This window comes from Oculina patagonica, chromosome 9 (genome assembly GCF_052425735.1).
Source record: "Oculina patagonica isolate OP01 chromosome 9, crgOcupat, whole genome shotgun sequence".
NCBI lineage: Eukaryota > Metazoa > Cnidaria > Anthozoa > Scleractinia > Oculinidae > Oculina > Oculina patagonica.
In genome coordinates, this window is record NC_135766.1 from 24,775,322 (window position 1) to 24,794,501 (window position 19,180).

At 39.9% G+C, this 19,180-nt stretch overlaps 3 protein-coding genes across 4 annotated transcripts in view; all 3 read right to left on the reverse strand.

Moving 5' to 3' along the window:
* LOC144665538 (anthrax toxin receptor 2-like) overlaps window positions 1–19,180 on the reverse strand; it is a 64,190-nt gene that overhangs the window by 43,879 nt on the left and 1,131 nt on the right. The gene's annotated exons all lie outside the window — the stretch shown is intronic.
* Window positions 4,888–9,235, reverse strand: LOC144665547 (protein Wnt-8b-like). Its single transcript, XM_078526789.1, has 5 exons — window positions 9,100–9,235; window positions 8,373–8,394; window positions 7,805–7,961; window positions 6,926–7,194; window positions 4,888–5,989 (listed from the first exon to the last, which is right to left on the reverse strand). The coding sequence occupies exons 1-5, from the start codon at window positions 9,165–9,167 to the stop codon at window positions 5,513–5,515; spliced, it is 993 nt and encodes a 330-aa protein (XP_078382915.1). The 5' UTR covers window positions 9,168–9,235; the 3' UTR covers window positions 4,888–5,512.
* Window positions 15,187–17,657, reverse strand: LOC144666657 (protein Wnt-8b-like). Its single transcript, XM_078528049.1, has 3 exons — window positions 17,402–17,657; window positions 16,691–16,965; window positions 15,187–15,654 (listed from the first exon to the last, which is right to left on the reverse strand). Exons 1-3 carry the CDS (start codon window positions 17,655–17,657, stop codon window positions 15,187–15,189), a joined length of 999 nt encoding a protein of 332 aa, XP_078384175.1.

Sequence of the window (19,180 nt, forward strand, 5' to 3'; positions counted from 1 at the left end):
CAGCAGGAGGGCATTTTGCGTGCGCATGCGTCGATATGGACTAGTGCGCACGACAGAGAAGTTCTGCTATCGATTGTTTACATATTTTCCACAATTTATGGCCTAATTTCTAGCTCAAAATGAAACGTGTTTTAAGTTTTACTTGCTGTATACAATACTAAGAGTCCTTGCTTTATCTTCTGACAACAACAAGCAAAGTTTGGTGTCGGCGTGCTGTTTATCTGATCGACTTTGGCTATGTGTATTAAACATTGCACGTGGACAAAATGGCGACCGAATGTCGAGAACCTAAATACCTTGCCCATGTTTTTAATAGCCGGAAGATCTAAACGGACAAAGCGCTACGGCTACTTAGTACTAAGGTATAAAACAGCAGTTTTAACTATACGATGTTATAATCAAGTATCCCGGGTTTGAGCGAGTGGTCATGATTTTGCTCAGATTTGTCATAAAACTACAATTTAGTCGTTCTCACAATGCAAAAATCTCAAAATCTAGCCTTGATCTCCAGCGTCTACCGATGATATATGGAGCCTGAAGTACTTAAACTATCGTCTAATGCTGCGAAGGTAGCGTTAAAAAATGGTCAATTGTGGAAATTTTTAGCTTTCTTTAACGTACGTTCTCGCTGGTTTATCCTAACAGAAAAACTATCGTTTGTGATTATTTCCTTAAACGTGAGCATTGGTCAAAATAACTTCACATTTCGATGATACCACAATTATTCTGTTGAACAAGAAAAGAATTACTGCGATCGGTCTTAATTTTAAAGTGTTATGGTAATTCTTTGCTGGTAGACTATTTGTTTACATTTTACTATGTTAATTAGTACATTTTTGGCTCCTTTATCAAAATCTAGCCTTGATCACCAGTCAAAAAATAGCATGAAACGAACAAGCGATATATATATTTTTCAGAAACGTTCAAATAACTGCTGTATAAAATGTCTTAAGAAATAATTTTTAACTATAAACAATGTTATTTTCAATTTTTCATTCAACGTTTATTTCTTTAAGTTTGATGTTCATTCTGTTATAACGGCTGTTTTACTTCTGTGTCGCCTAAATGTGTTTTAAAGAACTGCAGTTCTTGTTCCAGGAAACCCTGTTTGCCAGTCGAGGGCAAGTTGGCTTTGCTTTAGAGTCATCAGTGAGCTGCATTATCATGTGCAGAACACCCAAACATGTCGATCCCCTCAGGGAAAACCCTTTTCTTTGGTGGCCGTCCCTTTAGGCAAAAAATCGCCCGACAAGCTATAATATTGCTCGCACTCTGCCTGTATTGATTTGATGTGAAGTTTTGATCCTAATATATCACACTCCAGCACACGGATAAATGTTTCCTCTTTTTACGGCCTGTTTGATTTTTGTCGGTGAAGGCTTTCCTACCTGTCCCACATATTTTCCCATTATTTGCAACAACGATCCCGAAGCAGGCCAGAAAATCTGCTTTATAAGAGCCTTGCCACACACAAAACACTTTTTCTTAGCGAAATTTACGTCTCTATTAAATTATGTGACGATAAACAGTACAAAAAACAAAGTTTGAATCTTCCGCGCCATTTTTATTCCCAAGATCACGCGGTCTTTGTACAGCGGTTGCACGCATGCGCATGCAAAATGCCCTCCTGCTGTCATAGACTACATTAAGCAACAAGAAAAGCAGTGGAAGGAGTTGATTGGGAAACGGTCAGGAGCAAGTACGAAGACGTAACCAAAATGTTTTTGGAAAAGTACCCTCATAACGACAAGGAGAAATTCCCCCGACGTACCGATGCGTCAGGAAGCTTCAACAAAGACCGAATCCAAAACAAACTAAAACGGATCAAGTTAAACTTCAAATTTGTTAAATTTTTAAAACAAAATGTAACAAAATAGGGGCATAATGCAACAAAATGTTTCATTTTTGCTACGCAACCAGGCAAAATATAACTAGATTCCAGGCCTTAACCGCGCTATCTGTGCAAAAAGTTGCACGGTTCGGGTGTTTACACGAGTCCGTACGAAATATGGAACCGTGCCGGTCAAAAATTTGACCTGCTTTTTTCAGGTCCAAAACTTGCACACTTAGCCGTTCAAAAATTCGTCCAGTTCCGCGGTCCCGTGTAAACGCAAAGTGATGCAAGTTTTTGTCCGTGCAAAAATTTGTCCAGACCCGTGTAAACAGGGCCTTAAGTTGGAGAAAGCGTACGGACGACGCGAGTTGGATTTGCAACGCGTCAGTGGTACACTTGACCAACTCGATCACGTGGTCCATTAGGCGTAGCGGCACGTGATGCACGTGAAGCCATATGTGTGTTTTCAAATGAACTCGCCGGGTCTTGCAATGAGTGGGGCGAACAAATGTTGCAAGTTTTGGATCGACCGGGTAACTCTGGCTTAGCAGCTTTCTTGCTACTCAATATAAGCGTTAAGAATTAAGAAAGCTGGAAACATTACTTGCATCTGACATGAAGGTAGTAAGCGTTTAGAAAACCACCAGTTGCTCGACTAGTTAGTTTTTGTGTTTACCTGTTTACGGTACATAAAATTTGAATGCAAATAAAATGACAATACAGCTAAACGTCAAGGTAGCCGGGACTTGTTCAACTCTTAATTTCTTATTAAATACGGTTTAAAAGAAAAATATACTTACAGTCAATTTACCGTTTCTTCTCGTGTTTAAATCCTTTAAAAGAAGACTAATCTATGCACGATCAGGGAAATAGATCATTTTGAATTTTTAAAGAACAAAGCTTTGCCAATGAAAATAACCAAACTCTGACAGATACCTGTTGCCTTGTTCTTGTTCTGTTTTGATCAATGAATGACGGCAGATCTCATTTGCATATATGGTTAAGAACCCAGGCTATTTATCTGATTTATGATTTCAGACAACACATTATTTTGCAATGAAATACCCTTTAAATCGAGTTCAGGGTAAAAAAGGGTTTACAAATAAAATTCCGGGGGAATATAGAAAATCATAAAGTTGAGGAATGGGTAACCTGCGAATTCAACCGCCTCTGGATTGCTAAGCCAATTTGACCGGAGGGGGTGGGGAGGCATGAAAAGCGGCTGTATTTTGCAGTAGGGATGGGTTAGTCCAGTTATATACCGAGATCAGACTAGCTCCCATCCAAAGGGATCAGCAGTGCTAATAATCTCTTACCGCTAACGGTAACCGAGAGAAACTCCGGCTGCGAGGAGCTCTTGCTCTTTTAAAGCTGTGTTTGCTTTTAGATTTTAAGTAGAAAGTCACTCGGCTTATAAAATCAGTAAAGACGGTGATGAAAGATGTTGTTTTCCTATTAAATGGTTGTTGTTGTTTGTCCAGATTCTCTTTTTAGTCACCCGTAAACAAAGCCAAAGTTTTTCTAAATATATTCGATGTTTATTTTTTTACATTAACTACCAGTACGAAACACAGTACCTGACTGTTACCACTCCAATAAAAACAATTAAAACGACCATTTTTACATGTTAAATGGCTTCTCAGTCCAGTGTCAGTTCGGCTTAAAATATTTTTAAAACAGTACCACTTATTTACATGTCATTGAAAAAGAATAGAATCTATTGTGTTATGCCTCGTTCTACAAAAGGTCCCGACACATGTACATGAAGTGGCCGGGTATTCTGAAGTTGCTCCCAGTCATTTAGCTAAATAGCGACAACTCGAACGCTAAACTCAACCTATTATATTTGAGTCTGTATATACATATGGACATAATAAGAGCTAGTACAGGAATGCTTCGTTCTTACAAGGTCTTAAGTTTAAGTTTAAGTTTCAAGTTTCAAGTTCAACTTTCACACTACTGCGCGCACGGTTGCACGGCTTTACTAGTATTAAAAGAAACGTGTTAAATGATTACCATATTTACAATGTCTTTCGAGTAATATTTGTGGCTATTCGATCATAGAACGGATTATAGAATCAACAATATTTCGTTGTTTGCGACTAGAAAAAAGAAACATTACGTTCCATTGGCATCCCGTGCAAAGTTTTTGGGCGGGAAAGAATCGGAGACTGTTCTTATACCTTACCGTACCCAAATTCGCAAGTAGCCAATCAGAAGCGCGATCTAGTGTCCTGATATCCTACGATATCAAGTCACTGACCTGATATGCCACCATATCATGGTCACTTTGAAGTAAAGTAGTGTTACTGTACAATGATTTGAAAAGAGGTTTTACCAATAAAACAGAACTTCGTAAATTAAATTTAGCGGTGTTTAGCTGTCGTAAAAAGAGAAAAACTTTCCCGCCAAAACTAAAATTGAGCGCGCTCGCGCGATGTTTGCCGACGAGTACTGAAACATTCAGACTAAAACAATGGATTCGGAGTTTCCAAATTTTCCGCTAAATTTGGATTTTGAAAATGTAGAGAATGAAACTCCAAACAAACGAGTAAAACAATGTGAGAAGAGAACTTGATAAAAGTGTTGAAGACCAAAAAAGTATCAATACAAGCAGGTCAATACATTTAAAACTACGTACCTGGCAAGCATAGCTTCAACAGAGCGAATAATATCAGCGGATGTTTGGCTGAATTTGGGTACGGTAAATACCTAATCGTACCTTTTTGGTACGCTTCGGCGGCATATCAGGCTCGTTTGGTCTCGCCATGGGTATTTTGGCTCGACTGCGTCTCGCCAAAATACGAACTATGGCTCGACCAAACTCGCCTGATATGCCGCCGAAGCGTACCAAAAAGGTACGATTAGGTATAATAATCGTACCTTTTTGGTACGCTTCGGCGGCATATCAGGCGAGTTTGGTCGAGCCATGGTTCGTATTTTGGCGAGACGCAGTCGAGCCAAAATACCCATGGCGAGACCAAACGAGCCTGATATGCAGCCGAAGCGTACCTAAAAGGTACGATTAGGTATTTACCGTACCCAAATTCAGCCAAACGTCCGGTTACATTCATAGCTCTGTTGAAGCCATGCTTGCAAGGTATGTACTGCAAATTGTGTTGACTTGGTCTTTAACACTTTTACCAAGTTCTTCTTCTGCCTTATTTTTCCACTCGTTTGTTTAGAGTTTCATTCTCTAAATTTTCAAAACCAAAATTAAGCGAAAAATTTGGAAATTCCGACTCCATTTTTTCAGTCTGAATGTCTCAGTACTCGTCGGCAAACATCGCGCAATTGGCGAGGGCGCTTAAGTTTAGTTTTGGCGGGAAGGTTTTTCTCTTTTTACGACCGCTAAACACCGCTAAATTTAAATTACAACGTTTTGTTTTCATTGGTAAAACCTCCTTCTTAATTCATCGTACAGTAACACTACTTAACTTCAAAGTGACCGTGATATGGGGCATATCATGTCAGTGACTTGATATCGTAGGATATCAGGACAGTAGATCGCGCTTCTGATTGGTTACTTGCGAATTTGGGTACGGTAATCACGTGAAGGACGCTGCATATTTGGCGGGAAAACGTAATATCTGGTTTTCCAGCCTTATGATTGGCTGAATTTGTCTGTTGCTAGTATAACAGTGTAATTTGCCGTTTGAGTATTACGTCCTGCGTATTTTACCTTCTCATACAAGTCGTCATAGAAAACTTCTTTGGGCATATCTCGCATTTCACGCTACAGCACCAAACAAACTTACACTTACACTTGACCTGTTTATAATGTTGAACCGTTCGATGTCGCAGTTTACAAGAGTTACACAAAGATCTGCACTTGCTTGTCGAAACCTCGTCGTCCCTGCACGTCCTTCCCATCATTCCTGGGGATCCCACACTGACGTTCCTGACGCAGTAGTCTGGGGACGAGTCGAGATAGACAAGCTTTTTCTCTCTGCCTGACACAGCTCTGGGCTTTTTGTTAATTCTCTCTTGTAGCTTGTTGTTCTGGAATGATACGCGCGCAGCTTCGAAGTATATCTCTTTTAACTTCGTTCCAACGACGCTGAAAGTAGACAGCCGCTTCCAGCAAGTTTTCAAATTACAACTTCCAGTGACGCCATGACACTTGCATTCTCTGTTAAGGCTTGCGCGAACAACCTGCGAAACAAATAGACGGTGTTTTCTTAAAACGTCGGCCACAAGATAAAGAAGCTATGTCACGAACACAGTTACTATGTTAGTTGGTCACAATTTATTTCAGATTAAAGGAAACTTCAAAATGATCGTTTTCCAAGGCAATAAACAAAACAAGTAATGATAAACTTGAATAAAACAACAATGATATTTACGAGTAAGAAAGGTAAATTTACAGACAACAAATTAACTTGACAAAATAGGAGACGACTGCACACATGCTAGACAAGAATTGGAAATGTTTTCAAGGTGAGCCGTCTGTTTAATCAGTTTTACGACTGTTTCGTACTGAGTTTTTTTACCTTTTTAAAATTATTTGTTGATTTACTCACTTAAAAAAAAACTGTCACGGATTTTAGCCAAATTTATGCATGGGAAATGGCCATCAAATTCGGTAAAATATAAAAATAACCGCTTAAAACAGTGTTTAAAGGAACATTTCAATCACACAGCAAATACAACAGAACCTACCGGATTTCCTGAAAAGTGAAGAAGATTGATTTTGATTGCGATATGGGTTTTTGCAGGAGCCCATGACCACATGACCAGGAGCCTCCATACGTACTGGGCTCCTGGTTTTTGAAATACTGCTGGGCTGAACATGTTTCAAAGTTAATCTCTTTTGCTTGTAACTTTAAATTATATCGCCCAGGAGACACATTTGTTTGTAATAAAGCTATAAGTTTGTCATTTAGATCCACTGAAGTAATTTCTTAGCAAACATAAAGTTTCATGGCGAGTACAGTACTTGGCAAAACTTTATAATTATGAATAATCGGCAGTAAGCCATGACACAGCCCCTTCAAGTAGTGCTGCGCGCGAAGCTAGAAAGACGCCTGTCAGTTTACTCATGCGTGGAAGGTAAAGGCGAAATAATGTAGCCAAATTGTTTCACTGTACCTTCCTTCCCACTTCATTGTTATGCAGGTTGAAAGCGGTTCGAGCGCCATTTCCATTTTCCAGTCTATCTATGAAGCGTTTCGTCTCCTTCTCTCCATACCGGATGTTATCGCTGCACCCTCCCCACTGCCAATCATCTTTTGCCTTACGTTGTTTCTTTATTTCGGCGCACGGACATCCGGGGATGTTGCCCTGTCGGCACTGGTGCGTGATTTCGTGTGTTATGGCGGCAGCGCTTATGGCGTGGATGAAAGCGGTCTCGCGAGTAGCTACAAGAAAATAATACCATACTTAATCAGAATTTAGAAAGAATATTGATTAAAGATGAACAAATTATGAGTTGTGACTTCTTAAACATCGTTTAATCTGTTCAGAGGTTTTGAGCCTTTCGGGTAGCTAACAAAATCACAATTGTTCAAAGAGAAGGACACTGATGATCGCATTACCAAAACTCATTAGTATAAACTTAGAAACGTCTTAACTAATTAGCGTACAGTTATCTTATGCACCCAATCCCTCTTAGGAGTGCAGCAAAATGAGGGTTTGGCATGGGAAATAAGAAATAAAATTAAGCCGTTTAAATCTTTTTGAGCGGTCTGAAGCGAATTTAAGAGAGGTTTTGTCCACCAGTTGAAGTAGTTGGTGCCCATCGAGTATTGGTCCTGAATAGAACCCAATTCAAGACAGCAATGACTGAGTCTCCGAGCTCTTTTCTTAGCTTTTTTACATCGATAGAGGGCTTGCAGATGCGACAAACGAGAAGACGACAAGCAGCGAATTGCCTTGCCGGTTTCTTTTTGTTCAGCAAGCTAAGGACATCGATCACAACAGTAGGACAATACAATACGGCCGAAATCCTCAAAAGAACAGCATCCTTACCGTAAGGTAGCGTGGTTTTCACAAATATGGGCAGCTCCTTTAGAACATGTTTGTTGTCCAATGTGCAGTTCCAGACCTCGTTCTTGAACTGATTTTGACACTCCTGAAGACCACGATGTCCTCCTTCCTTCACGATACCCAACAACAAAGGATAGGACTGAAAAATTAAAACAAGTGGTATAATGAAACGATCATATTAGTCAATTATCGAATTTGTTGATGATAGGTATCAGTTTCAGTGTGGACTAGAAGGCTAGAAGAGCTGTAAGCTGCAGTTCTAACAACTAGAAAAAGACATGCACGACTTGGAAAGCCAAACAGCTAGTTTACAAACGGGACAATTAACTAATCTGGCTTCAGGTCAAAGTATAAGCCAAATATACTAATATAGATTGGTTATAACTGGAATGCTCTCAAGAGGTTTGCGTTGCTTTATTTGAGCCTGTTGTCATGAAAGCAAACGTGGAATCACCAAAGCCAAAGGATTCATTCTAAACCATCCCTAAATAATCTTAGAATCGTGTTAAATAAAGTGATGGGAGTTTTTGAGTTTTTTAAAAAAACTCACCTCTTGTCCAAGGATGTCGGATCTGTTGACAAAATATTAAGAAGACACAAGTAATTATTTGATGATCAATCATACTGCGGGTGGGAATGGTAACACTTTAAGTAACTCAACTTATTTAATTGTAAGCATGCATGCAGCACTTGAGACATTTGCACGGAAAACATTTTGTACTGAGCGCGTTTAAAGTGTTCCAAAGATCAAGAAGGTTTACTTGGGATAAAATTAGCTGTTCGTAGTAATTATACTAAGCGTCGCTGCTTACATGAAAGAAGTTCATAAACTTATTGAATTTTTATTCCACTCAAAGTTTCCGGTCAAACTCAAGCATGAGTGGAAAAGACACTGCACTTATATGTTCTGCAAGGCTAACATGCAGCTTTATTGAGAAGTGCAGTAGACGAGATTCTCTTTAGAAAAGTTTTTTCCTCTTTGCAACATAGGAGTTAGTTACAAGACTAAGCTTTTCTGCTGTCTCGTCTGTCCGTTCCGGCTCTTTCGTGTGTGACGAGCCACTTTATGATCGAAATGTTCAGCTAAATGTAAGTTGAAAAAACGTTTCGATTTAACGTGAATTTGCGCGCTTTCGCACGCACCACAAAACAACCCTTCGCAAACTTAACTTTACGACCATCTCTTAGACTATAGGACGAAATTTTTCGCGGTTTACGAATCAATCACGCTTGAAAAATCACTTAAATTATTCTGTTAAACTAAACTTTCAACTTACGCGGTTCTGGTATATCCTTGTTGCACACAAACAGTGAGAAAAAACGAAAGTACTGTGGATAACATCATGAGTCGTGGTTTACAAGCACAGACTATCCGGGTGAGTTAAGATCAATTGAATGCCGCAGCTCATGTGTTCTTTCTTTATCGGGTTGGTAAAAACAAATAAACTCATTAACAAAACACCCAAACAAAAGAATAACAACTCTTATTATGCAAAAATTTCCCAAGTGGGTGGAGGTGTGAGTGAGTCGGCACCGTCTTATAAGGTGATAGCTTTTTTATTCAACTCAATAAAACAATAGTGTTGTTATCTGATTACAATTCATTAAGCCTCTGATAATCTTCCGACAATTCAGACGTCATTTTCTTTTTGCTTGACTGGGCTACGATGAGTTTATGATTATTATGATGCCACAGGAGCGAAACGTATTTTCAAGGCACACCTAATATTGTCAATGTCGCCGCAAACTTACGGCTTGCTAACATAAAACTTACAAGAGAATTATTTGCGTAAAACATACATGTTAATTGTTATGGTTGACGGTCCAAATTGAAGTGAAAACACTTATAAAATTTATTGTCAGTTGGATTTAGATTAAACAACAGGTTACATCTCAAAACGACAGTTGCTTTAGACGAAAACGGTCGAAGATGCAGTCGCCGGTACATAAGCTGAATTATGAACAAAGCTAAACTTTAGCTTTTACTAAATTTATTTAAGAATGTCGCAAACACAAAGTCTTCCGCTTTTTTTTTTCTGTCCTATTGATTTTCGGAAGAGTTAAAAGGGTAACAAAACAATGTGTGTAGTGAACATCAGTTCAGGGGTGTGATTAAGTTGCTCGACCAAAAACGTTGTTTAAAATTGTGAGAATATTTCCAACGCTGAATACATGGAAGGGAATTCTGTCCCACTTGGAAGAGAACCGCCGTTGAAAAGTTCGCCCCCATTAACATGAGAGGCCAACCAGAGTAATAACTTTCTCAATTCTCAAACTGAACTTTCCTCGTCTTTTGTTCTTAATTAGTTCTAAAAACCTTAGTAAAGTTGTTGTAATGCCGAAGGTTTTGTTTATGACTGAATTCGAGTTTATGACGTGGCCAGTGTGGGAATCAGGGTTTTATCAAGCCACAGTTTAGACCGGCACGGTTTGCTGAAAATTTTCATGGAAAACGGCGTTTTGTCGTTCCGCATTTTTGGAAAAGTTTCTAGGCTGCGAAAAAAAAATCTTTATTCTTTTGTTCTCCATCCTAGAGTTTTCGTTGTTCTTTTCCATCGAAAGAAAAGCGTCTTTTTTATGTATTTACAAGACTATTGGTATCTTGACGCCACGTTGCAATGATGATGACGTAATTAAAACGGAAACGATTTGAGTTAATGACTGTTGCGAAAGAACCGAATACCACAAATTGCACCAGCACCACTCCCAAACCTGAAATTTAAAGGAGACCCGCCCATTATGCTGCGATATGCTTCTCAGCGTCAATTCTCCCCAGCTTGCCAGCATCCTCTCTCAGTCTGGGGTTTGCGCAATCGGCGAGAGACGAGACTACACCTCCATCTTCCTCCCACATTCGAAAGCCAACGCGAAACACAAACAAGAGGTCAGCACGAACCCGAAACAGAAGAGCCTGTTTCCTCACTCCAGAGACGTTTGAGATTGAACTCGAAAAATTCCATTCTGATTACATAAGAGAAATCCATGGATGGAGTTAGCAATAAAAAGCCAGCACAAGCAGAGAATACTTCAAGAATATTGCTGAAGCGTTTCGTCATCTTCATGTTATTTGTGAGGTCGAATCTTATATGTAGACATTTCTTGTCCTTTCTCAAGGGGAGCGGAGGGAAGAATTCTTCGAGTGAAGATAGAAGAGAGAAACATCTTGTTTGGGCTGGAGGCTCTGTCCCGAAGTCCTACCGTTTTATATACCTACAGCCAGGAAAAAGTATAATCCCTTCCGGGCGGAGCTTCCCCTTATAGTCCACTTGCAAGTAGCCCCCTTCCTACACGGAAAACATCACACTTTTTATATTCCCGGAAACTCAGTGACATGACATCAAATATACACACCGTATTACTGAATTATTTTTTTTTAAAGTCATTAAAAGCCTATTTGGGTAACTAGCAACCTAACTTATTGTTACATTTGAACATGATTATTATTACGAGGTCGATCTCGACGGCCATTTCTTGGCTTACAAATTAAACTAATACACAGTAGCTTGATATGTTTTTAAGATATCAAGTACTGACAGAAGTTCATAATTCCTGTCCCTACTAACTGAAATGTTAAAATGCTATATACGTAATATTGAAATTTAGTTTTCCCACCGACTGTTATTACTAACATTAATTCAATATCTGGGCTAAATCAGCAGTGCTCGATAAAAGTTCATGGGACACGTGACATGGGGAAAAACCAGAGAATTTAAGGGTTAAGTTAACGGTAATGACAAATTCACAAAACTAATTAGTCGAGCTTAGCCCTTCAAATTCACCTGTCATTCTGTGAAAGACGACTTTCAAGTCCAAAAGTACTAGGTTATTATAAAATCCAACAAGGATTGCACACACCAGTAGATTGGCTGTGTCACTTTTAAATACAGTAGAACCCCGGTAACTCGAACTCTGAATGGAAACGAAAAACCATTCGTCGAGTTAGCGGGGTTTCGAGTTATCGGGGTAGATTGAATATTTAATTTGCCAAGTTAATGATTGATAGTTTACTGATTTTACAGCACTTCAGTATACAGTGCAGTGCAAATTAAACTTATCTCATCAGAAACTCTAACACGATCACAAATTCTTAGGATAAGAGTGGAAAAGGCTGTCAAATACGTGATCTGTTTTGTTGCTCTAGTAAATGGGCAACCGTGGTGAGTTGCAAGAACTGGGATTCGAGTTATCGGGGTAAATTTGACCCAAATTTTGATCAAGGGAAACGAAATTTAGTTCGAGTTAGCGGGGTTTCGAGTTATCCGAGTTCGAGTTAACCGAGTAAAAATGACTGAAAAGTGAGTTCAAATCCAAAGGAAATGGAAGTGTGTTCGAGTTAGCGGGGTCGTTCGAGTTATCCGAGTTCGAGTTACCGGGGTTCTACGGTAGTAACATGCTGGATAAATAAAACTTTTTTCCTCGGGTTAGCCCCTTACTGTAGATTCCTTCTGGAAGAACTCCCGTGCGACGTGCATACACTTTCGAGGTTATCAGGTTTTATACTCTTAAAAACTACCTGATTATAATAGAAAGATATCAGTTTACAATTGGTAAACTGTGGCAGGGCGCCATACAGGTTGTGATTGGCTTCTAACTAGTACTCTAAGCTCGTTACCGGTTACATGTCTCAATTTCGGATATGCAGCCTGGAAAAGCTATGTCTGAAGGGAAATATTCCTTCGTGTACTTTGCACTAAATTTAATCTGGAGTTCAGCTTTTCTTTGTTTTGCTCCCTACTGTCTCCACTGTGCCGACATTTTTAAAATAAACACTTCCTTATGGCATGTACTAAAACCCGAAACAACGAAACGAAACGACCGAAACGAAACCACCGAAACGAAACCACCGAAACGGCCGAAACGAGCGAAACGAGACGAAATCACCGAAACAAGCAAAACCCATTACAATTATTGAGAGCTAACCGTAAACAGGCTAACCGGAGTGCATAGTAGGCTAACCTAAGTGAAACGTAGGCTAACCTAAGTGAAACGTAGGCTAACCTGATTGTGTAGTAGGCTAACCGGGGTTTATAGTAGGCTAACCGGAGTGTATAGTAGGCTAAACTGAGTGTATAGCACGGTAAGTACGTGACGGAATTCTTGAAGTTTTGCTTGTTTCGGTGATTTCGTTTCGTTTCGCTCGTTTCGGTTGTTTCGGCGGTTTCGTTTCGCTCGTTTCGGCGGTTTCGGTCGTTTCGTTTCGGTGGTTTCGTTTCGTTGTTTCGGGTTTTAGTATATGCCCTTCCTTATACCTCCCAATGTACAGTTAAGGTGGTACATATGGCTGAAGCGCAAAAAAAATTTTTTCTCGCAGTTTGGCTTATATTGTAGTTTTTGTGTAGTTATGTTGTTATTTTCGGAGTAGAGGCTCGCTGTCCACTTTTTTTTGGAGAAAGCGAAGATTGAAATTCGTTGTCAGGTCCGCCATTTTGAGCCGCCATTTTGAAATTTTGCGTGTTTACTCGCTTCCGGTCTCGCGAACTGCAGGATGCCATCGAAGCTACAGCAAAGCAACAGGCATCGAAAGCTCAGTTAAATCTAAAACAACCAGCTATAACAACAGCGAATACCAATATATTCTCTCATAATACTTTAATATCTCAAATGGTGAAGCTAAATGTAGCCGGGACATGGACACAATCACACAACGAAAAGCCTACCGCGATCAGTAAATAAAAGCTGACAAGTCAATTGAGAAATGTAAGTTTAGACCAGTTTATCTTGCAACTACTTACATGGCCATTTCGGCGAAAATAATTCCACCTTTATTAGAGTATCTTCATACGTATTAACCGCCCGATCGATCTTGGTTCATTATCTTGGTTCATTATGAATATCCCTGGCCGATCCACAACTGCATGTCTTCGTGGGATGTTTTCTCGACATGGGCTTTTAAGCTATAATCGAATGTTGATTAGGCCACAACAGCAAAGAATAAACTTCACGTACTACACGAAAAAACGGTTCGGAAACATCTTTGAACTCTTTTCAGCTATTGAAGCATTCGAACCAGCCAGAATACTTTTCATCTTGTCGCGATCGATCGTACGAAAATTATACGCGCGTCCATCTCCTTTTGTGTGTGCTGTAAACACAATAGAACGCCACTGTTGTCGCAGGATATTTCGCTTATCCTTCACAGACTAATTCCAACGAAAAAATTACAAAATTATAAGCTGTATAACAGCAGAACTTGAATCTCCACGGCGAAGCATCTAAATATCCTTGCGTGTACACTCGATATGTTTACTCGAACACGCGCGATGCTTATGCGTAATAGCAAGTGCGCATTGTTACCGCTGATAGAAGGATCGCAGTACCATTGTTTATGGCGGTTGCTAGGGTCTCTCCTTTTGTTTCTCTCGAGGACACGTAGCACGCTCGAAATACGTCATTTTCTTCGTTTCTTCCACGAAATACGTGACCCAGAAGCCAATGCAGCATGGACAACCGAAAACAAACGTGGCGGACAAGAATTGTGCGAACGAAGCCACAAAAACAGGCAAAATTCGACGGATTCTCAGCATGTGTGAGACGAAAATTGAAATATTTTCCATGCGTTTTATTGAATTCTTGTGAAATTTGGCAGAGTTAATACACACAAATGGAGCTAAGTTCCCTGACTTAGCCGACATTTTTCGTAGCATCGGATCGATATTATGCCCGATTATGATATGACACGTGACTGGCTTAGAGATGGTCGATTATTTTCCGTAGAAATAACAACTGGATGTCGGCTAAGTCACATAAGAATTGTTTTTATACAGGTATTTGATAGTACAAAGAAGAAAGCTATTCAAAGAAAAGAAATGGAGAAAATTATTATTTTGAGTGACATTTTAAGGTGTCAATTTTCACACCTTTATGACCGGAAATCGAAAAATTTTAATTCAAATTTGGATTCTACGGTAAAAATTACTAGAGAATAGTGAATCTAGGAATTTAAACAAAGTTAATAAAATATCTTAAAATGGGCTCTTTTTAGACGCATTTTAGCCATATGTACCACCTTAAATTGAATTCTCGTGCGTTCACTGCGCTATGTATCCATTGAGACCGCAAGGCACGTGCTTGACACGAGAGAATGTTAAACATATTGGGGTCTTCGGTGATACAAAAAACCTTAACGAAAACTACCTAGTGTTATTTCATGGCCAAAAGTACACACATGTATATAGAGAATAATAATAATGATAATAAAAAATGTATATAGAGAATCCCTGAGTTTAAATTAAGTTAGACACATTATTAATAACCAAATTAACAACGCTTTTCTAAGGTTTTGGTATATGACTATTTTCAATGGGTTTTTAGGTTTGCAGTCTTACTGCTCGCGATCGTGTGTCGGTAAGAAAAACCTTTAACACCTATCGCGGTGTACAAGTTGTTAGAAAATAATTTTTGGTGCACGTTTTGCATTCAACGCTACAGCACCATACAAGCTTACACCTACATCTGACGCTCTTTGTTTGTTCCTCTGTCTTGTGTCCCAGATTACACGAATCGCAAAGCGATTTGCATTTGCTTGTGCTTACGTCATCACTCCTGCAGGTCCTTCCCAGCAAGCCCAGCGAGCCAGCCGTCTTGTTTCGCACGCAGTAGTCAGGGGAAGAATCAAGAAAAACCAGTTTTTTGTCTCTCCTTGTGACTCGTTTATTGTCTTGCCCTCGCAGCACGTCATCGAAGACGTTAACTTTCTCAGCGTGGTGATACATCTCTTTCGTTACCGCACCAACCACACTGAATGGTGCCAGCGATTTCCAGCAAGTTTTGAAATTACAACTTCCGGTGACACCATGGCACAAGCATTCTCTCTGCATGGTCAATTTAACAACCTGTTTAAACAGGACACATAAGTGAATGGTTCATTTTTATCCAAAGAATTGAAATAACATAACAAACAATACAGCAAGGCTAACACTGCGTGAAAAGTAGACTTTGCGAGACACAAGCACGACTAGAACCCATAAAGTAAAGTTGCAGCCGCGGACAGCTGTTTCGTTCTTACTTGAACTCATCAGCACGGTGTAGTAAATCTAAATGACGCCAGAGGTCACGATGGTGTCTCGCAAAGCAAACAGCATATTCAAACATCTAAGCTCGTGGCCAAAATGATGCTTAAAGAAAAGGCAGCATATCGTTTTTGGTGCTGTTTAGTGAAAGCTGTTTGGACTGGGAGAAGGGGTGGGCACACTTCTTCATCGTGATATAAAAATGTTTTATTTCATGCCGTAGAAATCCAAGAAGGCGTATTCTAAAAAATGACGTCGTTTTAGCATGATGTGACCTCATAACTGATCAGTCATGACCACTCCAAAGTATGTAGCGAAAGAACCAGGACAATGTTGACCAGTTACTCTTACTCAACCTGGATGATAATGCATCACAATGTTTTTTCCAGGCTTTGTTTGGTATACCGTAAAATTCCGGTTATAAGCCCCCCCGCTTATAAGCCCCCCCGGTTATAGGCCCATCAACCTGGAAACAAACAAATACATCCGGTTATAAGCCCCCCCGGATATAAGCCCCCCTCTACCGGATGACAGTACTGAACAGGGCTAAATGTTGCTTTTTTGTGCGTTTTTAACTTAAAAACGTATTTCGATCAACACTCCCGAGGCTCGTTTCGAAACGTTTTTTTCCTTCCGCTTATAAGCCCTCCCGAATATAAGCCCCTCCTCTTATAAGCCCACCCAAAAACCCTTACGAAGTTGTATAAGCCCAGGGCTTATAACCGGAATTCTACGGTATATCCAGCCCTTAGTAGCCAGTCCGAAGTAAAATGACGTGATCTCTGGATCGTTGATCAAGTGACACACCACTGAAAATTTGTTCCCAAACTCTAAAATATCCAAAAAATCTAGCACCTACCTTTCTTCCTATGTCATAATTATGCAGATTGACTGCTTTCCGCGCGTTATCTCCTTGCTGCATACTATCGATGAAGCTTCTTGTCATGTTTTCACCGAACCAGATGTTATCACTGCAGCCTCCCCACTGCCAGTCTCCATTGCCACCTTTTGGCTGTCTGTTCTTCAATTCGACGCATCGACATTCGGGTATTTTGTTCTCTCTGCACTGAAGCGTTATTTCATGTGTGATGGCGGCAGCGGTAATAGCTTGTAATAGAGCTGTTTCTCGAGTAGCTGCAACAATAGAATACTTTCTACTTAGAATAAAATGCCCGGGAAATGGGAGGGGGAGGGGGGGGGGGGGTTAAGTTGAGGTGTGAAGGATCTGCTCTTTTTTGGCTTTGAAGATTGAAATTGAAGATTTTGAGACAATACCCACACCATAACACTGTTGCCAACTGCAAATTTAACTCTAAATTCGCCAAACAGTCTATACCATTAATAGCCTTCGCACCAACAGAAGAAGCAGAGGAAGATGCGAAAAACACCTTTTACGAACGCCTACAAGCAACAGGTGAAGTAGTGCTAAAGCATGATGTCTTATTTGCCCTTGGTGATCTTAATACCTGGGTTGGAAGCAACAACACTGAAAGAGAAAAGACGATGTGGAAACATCGATTGCGCATTTTGAGCAATAATGGAGAAAGACTATGCAGCTTTTGTGACGAACTTGGAACAACCGAATCATTGGAGGTACACTTTTTGAGTACAGAAACACTCACAAGATCACCTGGAAAATCGCCTGATGGGAAGACGGAGAGCCAAGTCGAATAAATGGCGTCGCTGGGTCCAAGATGAGATGACCAGACGCCAAGAAGCAAAGGTAGAAAGTGACCACCACCTTGTTGTAGCAAAATGTCGCTCAAACTGAGACGTGCAAGTTCTACAGAAAGGAAAGTCTGCAACAAGTCTCTAAACTCAACCATCTCGAAGTCAAAAGAAACTTTATCGTCTCGCTAAAGAACAGTTTCAGTATTCTGGAAGATCAAAAGGAAATGACCATTCGTGACCTTAACAAAGCTATGGAGGAGGCTGGAAATGCAACCTTTGGCTATAAGAGACGAAAAAGGAATGGATCCAACAAAATTGAAGATGAAACTCACTTTTTGTTAGATTGCCCAGCTTATTCTCAGGTACGAGACATTCTTCTCTAAAATAGAATCCAAACTTCCATTACTACGACTACTACCACGCGAAACTCTATTATCACATCTTATGAATTCCACTGAATACTTTGTAAACATTAAGCTAATTTTATTTATCTCGGCATGCTTTGAATTGAGAGACAATTTCGTTACAATGATCACCACTTCGAATAATTAAATGTTATGTTATTTTCTACTTTACTAGATATCTTAGTTAATAAAATAGTATGTAATTAAATTTAAGTGGCTTTTGCAATACTACCAAATTCCTATGTAGTAATGCAAATAAAGCTTGTTGTTGTTGGATCCTGAGTGCACTTGCATGAGGTAGAGTGAAAAAGAGGAAGAACCTGAAGAAGCGTCTGACTGTTGAAAAATCAGCTCGGCTTCGTGAAAGAATTATTCACGAATGCAGAGAGAAGGACAAAGAGGGGAACTATAAGACCGCAAGATAAACGAGATTATATAGAGAAACTTGCCGTTGAAGCAAAGAATGCTGCCAACCTCAAAGATATGAAGACCCTTTATCAGATCGCCAAGAAGCTGACAAAAAGGAGACTATGGAAGGAATCTTTCCTGGCCCCTGAAAACAACAGATGGGACGGTTCTCTTTGATTTGACAGAGAAAATAGCAAGATGGAAAGATAATTTTAAACACATCCTGAACAGGCACTCTCAATCGGTGTTGCCAGTCATAACAGAGCCAGAGGAAGACATGGATTTTTGTTTAGATGATAGCACGAAAGAGAAGGTTAGAGATGCAAAGTTCAAAAATGGGAAGGCACCTGAGGAAGACGCAATTTTTTCTGAAATGCTGAGGAAGGAAAATTAGGAAATCCCTAATATCCATTGCAATATCTTCTAGAAGATATGGCCAACATGAAAGCTCACCTTACGAATGGAAGATGGGACTTATCATCAAAATAACAAAGAAGTGGGACTTTGCCAACGGTAACAACTGGCGAGGTATAACTTTGTTGTCCCTAACGTGCAAAATTTTCAGCCACATTATACTGAAGAGACTATCAGCTGCAATTGAGAAAACTATTTGCCAGGAAAGACCGGGATTCAAGCAGGGAAAGTCCTGCATAGATCTTATCTCTGTTCCGTGTCAGATTCTAGGGCAAAGCACAGAGTGGATGACATCAGCTTCCTTGCAAGCAGATACACTGACATCTTAGAGATAACCAACACTTTGTCAGTGACAGCCAAGTAGATAGGCCGGCCTGAAAATTAACATTAATATGACCGAATGCATTAGGAAGAACACCGCTATCCACAGCCCAGTCACTGTGGTAACCAGG

What these genes read in the sequence shown, in the direction of transcription:
- LOC144665547 (XM_078526789.1), bottom strand. Translation starts at nt 9,167, where the DNA reads ATGATGTTATCCACAGTACTTTCGTTTTTTCTCACTGTTTGTGTGCAA. An exon ending in CAAGGATATACCAGAACCGC is followed by an intron (nt 8,395 to 9,099) that starts GTAAGTTGAAAG and finishes TTTTGTCAACAG; the next exon opens with ATCCGACATCCTTGGACAAG. An exon ending in GAAAACCACGCTACCTTACG is followed by an intron (nt 7,195 to 7,804) that starts GTAAGGATGCTG and finishes ATTTTCTTGTAG; the next exon opens with CTACTCGCGAGACCGCTTTC.
- LOC144666657 (XM_078528049.1), bottom strand. Translation starts at nt 17,657, where the DNA reads ATGGTTGAGTTTAGAGACTTGTTGCAGACTTTCCTTTCTGTAGAACTT. An exon ending in CAATGATTCGGTTGTTCCAA is followed by an intron (nt 16,966 to 17,401) that starts GTTCGTCACAAA and finishes CTATTGTTGCAG; the next exon opens with CTACTCGAGAAACAGCTCTA. An exon ending in ATTATGACATAGGAAGAAAG is followed by an intron (nt 15,655 to 16,690) that starts GTAGGTGCTAGA and finishes CTGTTTAAACAG; the next exon opens with GTTGTTAAATTGACCATGCA.